This window comes from Dama dama, chromosome 1 (assembly GCF_033118175.1).
Source record: "Dama dama isolate Ldn47 chromosome 1, ASM3311817v1, whole genome shotgun sequence".
NCBI lineage: Eukaryota > Metazoa > Chordata > Mammalia > Artiodactyla > Cervidae > Dama > Dama dama.
Window position 1 is genome coordinate 49,706,240 of NC_083681.1, and position 2,877 is coordinate 49,709,116.

The 2,877-nt window shown below is 42.8% G+C and overlaps 1 protein-coding gene across 1 annotated transcript; it reads left to right on the top strand.

The window, feature by feature from the left end:
• The first annotated feature begins 1,536 nt into the window (after nt 1-1,536).
• Nucleotides 1,537-2,499, top strand: LOC133054404 (olfactory receptor 51I2-like). The gene has a single exon (XM_061139381.1). The coding sequence runs from the start codon at nt 1,537-1,539 to the stop codon at nt 2,497-2,499; it is 963 nt and encodes a 320-aa protein (XP_060995364.1).
• The last annotated feature ends 378 nt before the right edge of the window (nt 2,500-2,877 follow it).

The following is a 2,877-nucleotide window of genomic DNA, read 5'->3' on the forward strand; positions in this document are numbered from 1 at the left end:
AGAGTTAGGCAGGTGGGGTTGAGAGGGATAAATTAGGAGCTTGGGACTGACATATACACGCTACTATATATAAAATAGATAACTAATAAGGACCTGCTATATAGCACAGGGAATTCTACTCACTCTGTAATTGTCTATATGGGAAAAGAATCTTAAAAATGAGTATATATATGTATGTGTATAACTGATTCACTTTGCTATACACCTGAAACTAACACAACATTGTAAATCAACTATATCCCAATTTAAAAAAATGTTTGAAATGATAGGGGTCAATATCACCATATAACATCATATCACAAGCATTTTATCAGAGTGCAATGAGGAATGACTGAAAGATTTTAAGCAAGGGAGTAGCATAAACAAGTCACTTCTCTGAATCTCAGTTACATTATCCCTAAAGTAAGGATAGTAATCCCTTCAGAGTCTACATCACAAGATAATTGTGAAGATTAAAGGAATAATATACAATGAAAGATTTAAACAAATACATATTACACAATAATAACAAAAATCATGCCTGTGGTGCTTTGCGCTTAAGACAGTTTTCAAATACTTTGTCTCATCTGAAGAAGTCGCAGGAAAGAATATTGGATTTGGAGTCAGAGAGACTCAGATTGAATGTCAAGGACTACAATATAGGAGCAGTTCACTCAGAGGCCAGCCACTAGAGTTGAGTCTCAGTTTTCTCATCGGTATAATGGGAGGGGGGAGGTGGCCTTGTCCAAAGTCTCTGCTGGTTCTGAGATGGAGAAATTCAGTCAAAAATGCTTATGCACAAATCAATCCATTTATTATACTCAAAATGTTTTATACAAAAGTCAAAAGCAAGAGAAACATAGCACCTTAGGAATTCCTGGTTTCAGGAAGTGTAAGGACATCTCCATGGGGGAAGAAAGCAGCTAGTCACTCTTTCAGACCCTCTCTCTATCAGACTGCATGAGCTCTCATCCTTGCCTCTCCCTGGATATCTGATACAATTGTCCCTCTCTCTCTCCAAACAGGCATTCTTCTTATATCCCAATGCACATAGCAATACATCCTCAATTTGAGCAACAAGTAAACAGTGATCAGATTCTCTGAATTCTAATTGCTATTTTGCTACAGAGAAATTATGAAATATGCTAATGTAGCGTACCTGGGCTCAGCATTAGGGATGGTAAACTTTTGCAAGATAAAATTATGTCTTAGTGATGTGACTCATAGGGTTCAATACTGTGGTCGAGGGGGAACAGCCTTAAAAAGAAATTTATGACTTTGATAATGAAATGAGAAAATCTAAACAAATACACTAGCATAGTACATGGAATATAATAGGGGGTCTGCCAATATTTAAATTGTTATTATCATTAGGTTTTAGACATGTTGGTAAACAGTACAACCAGTTACTTGATTGTACTGGGACTTGATCAGGTATGGGACTTGATTTTTAGAATTAGGATTCAATATTAGATTTTTCTTTTCTCTGGATCCTCTCAGTGCCTGCCCAGATTGAAGAAGTCACATCTTTCTGGAGACCTGATCTGTAAACTAAAGATGCTCTCTTCCTGGTCCTTTGCCAACATCTCCTTCTTCCAGCCACCTGCTTTCCTGATAATTGGCATCCCAGGCCTGGAGGCTGTTCATGGCTGGATCTCCATCCCCTTCTCCTCCATGTACACTGCGGCCCTCACTGGGAACTGCCTGATCCTCTTGGCTGTGAGGAGGACCCCCAGCCTGCACCAGCCCGTGTACTACTTCCTGTCCATGCTGGCCCTCAACGACGTGGGCCTCACCTTGTCCACAATGCCCACCACGCTGGCTGTGCTCTGGTTTGACCATCAGCTCATCAGCTTCAATGTCTGTCTGGCCCAGATGTTCTTCCTCCACTCCTTCTCCGTGGTGGAGTCCTCAGTGCTCCTGACCATGTTGTTTGACCGCTTTGTGGCCATCTCCAACCCCCTGCGCTATGCCTCTGTCCTCACAAACAGTGTCATCATCAGGATTGGGCTGGCCATTGTGGCCCGCGCTACCCTGTGCCTCTTCGCTGTGCTATTTTTGATTAAGCGTCTAAACTTCTGCCCTGGCAATAATGTCCTATCTCACTCATTCTGTTTCCATCCTGATGTGATGAGAAGAGCCTGTGCTGACATCAGCCTCAATATACGCTATGGGCTCTATGTGGTTGTGTCCACTGGGGGCATAGATTCCCTGCTCATTGTCCTATCCTACACTTTCATCCTGCGCATGGTCCTGAGTCTGGCCTCTCCCAGGGAGCGCATCTGGGCCCTCAACACCTGTGCCTCCCATATCCTGGCTGTCTTTGTCTTCTTTATTCCAGGTGTCTCCATGTCCATGATCCACCATTTTGGGAGGCACCTTCCCGCTATGGTACATACCCTTGTTGCCTATGTGTACCTAGTGGTACCCCCTGCGCTCAATCCCGTCATCTATAGTGTCAAGTCCAAGTCCATCAGGGAGGCCATGTTCAGGGTCCTAAGGGGGAAAGACAAAGGCTGATGTAATTATGACATGCTACAGAGTCTGGATACCCAAAAGACGCTTTCTGTAACCTCATAGGATTCTGCTACCCTCAGCAAGCACTGACAGTTCCTAGTCTGTTCTCATGCAGTGGGAAGACAATGAGGCTTCTTCATGATACAAATGGACATTCACCATTTACTTTGTACCAGAAGCAGTGCTGAGAAGGAAAGGCTAAGAAATATTTTAATCACGGTCCTTTCTTTCTAGGAGTTCACAATCTTGTGCCAGGATAAAGACATGTAAATACACAGAGTATAGATTTATACATACCATAATAAAGTTCAGTGCAAGAGATCACTAAGGACGATAAATCCATACATGCCAGAACTTTCCTAGGAAGATCAGACAAACCTC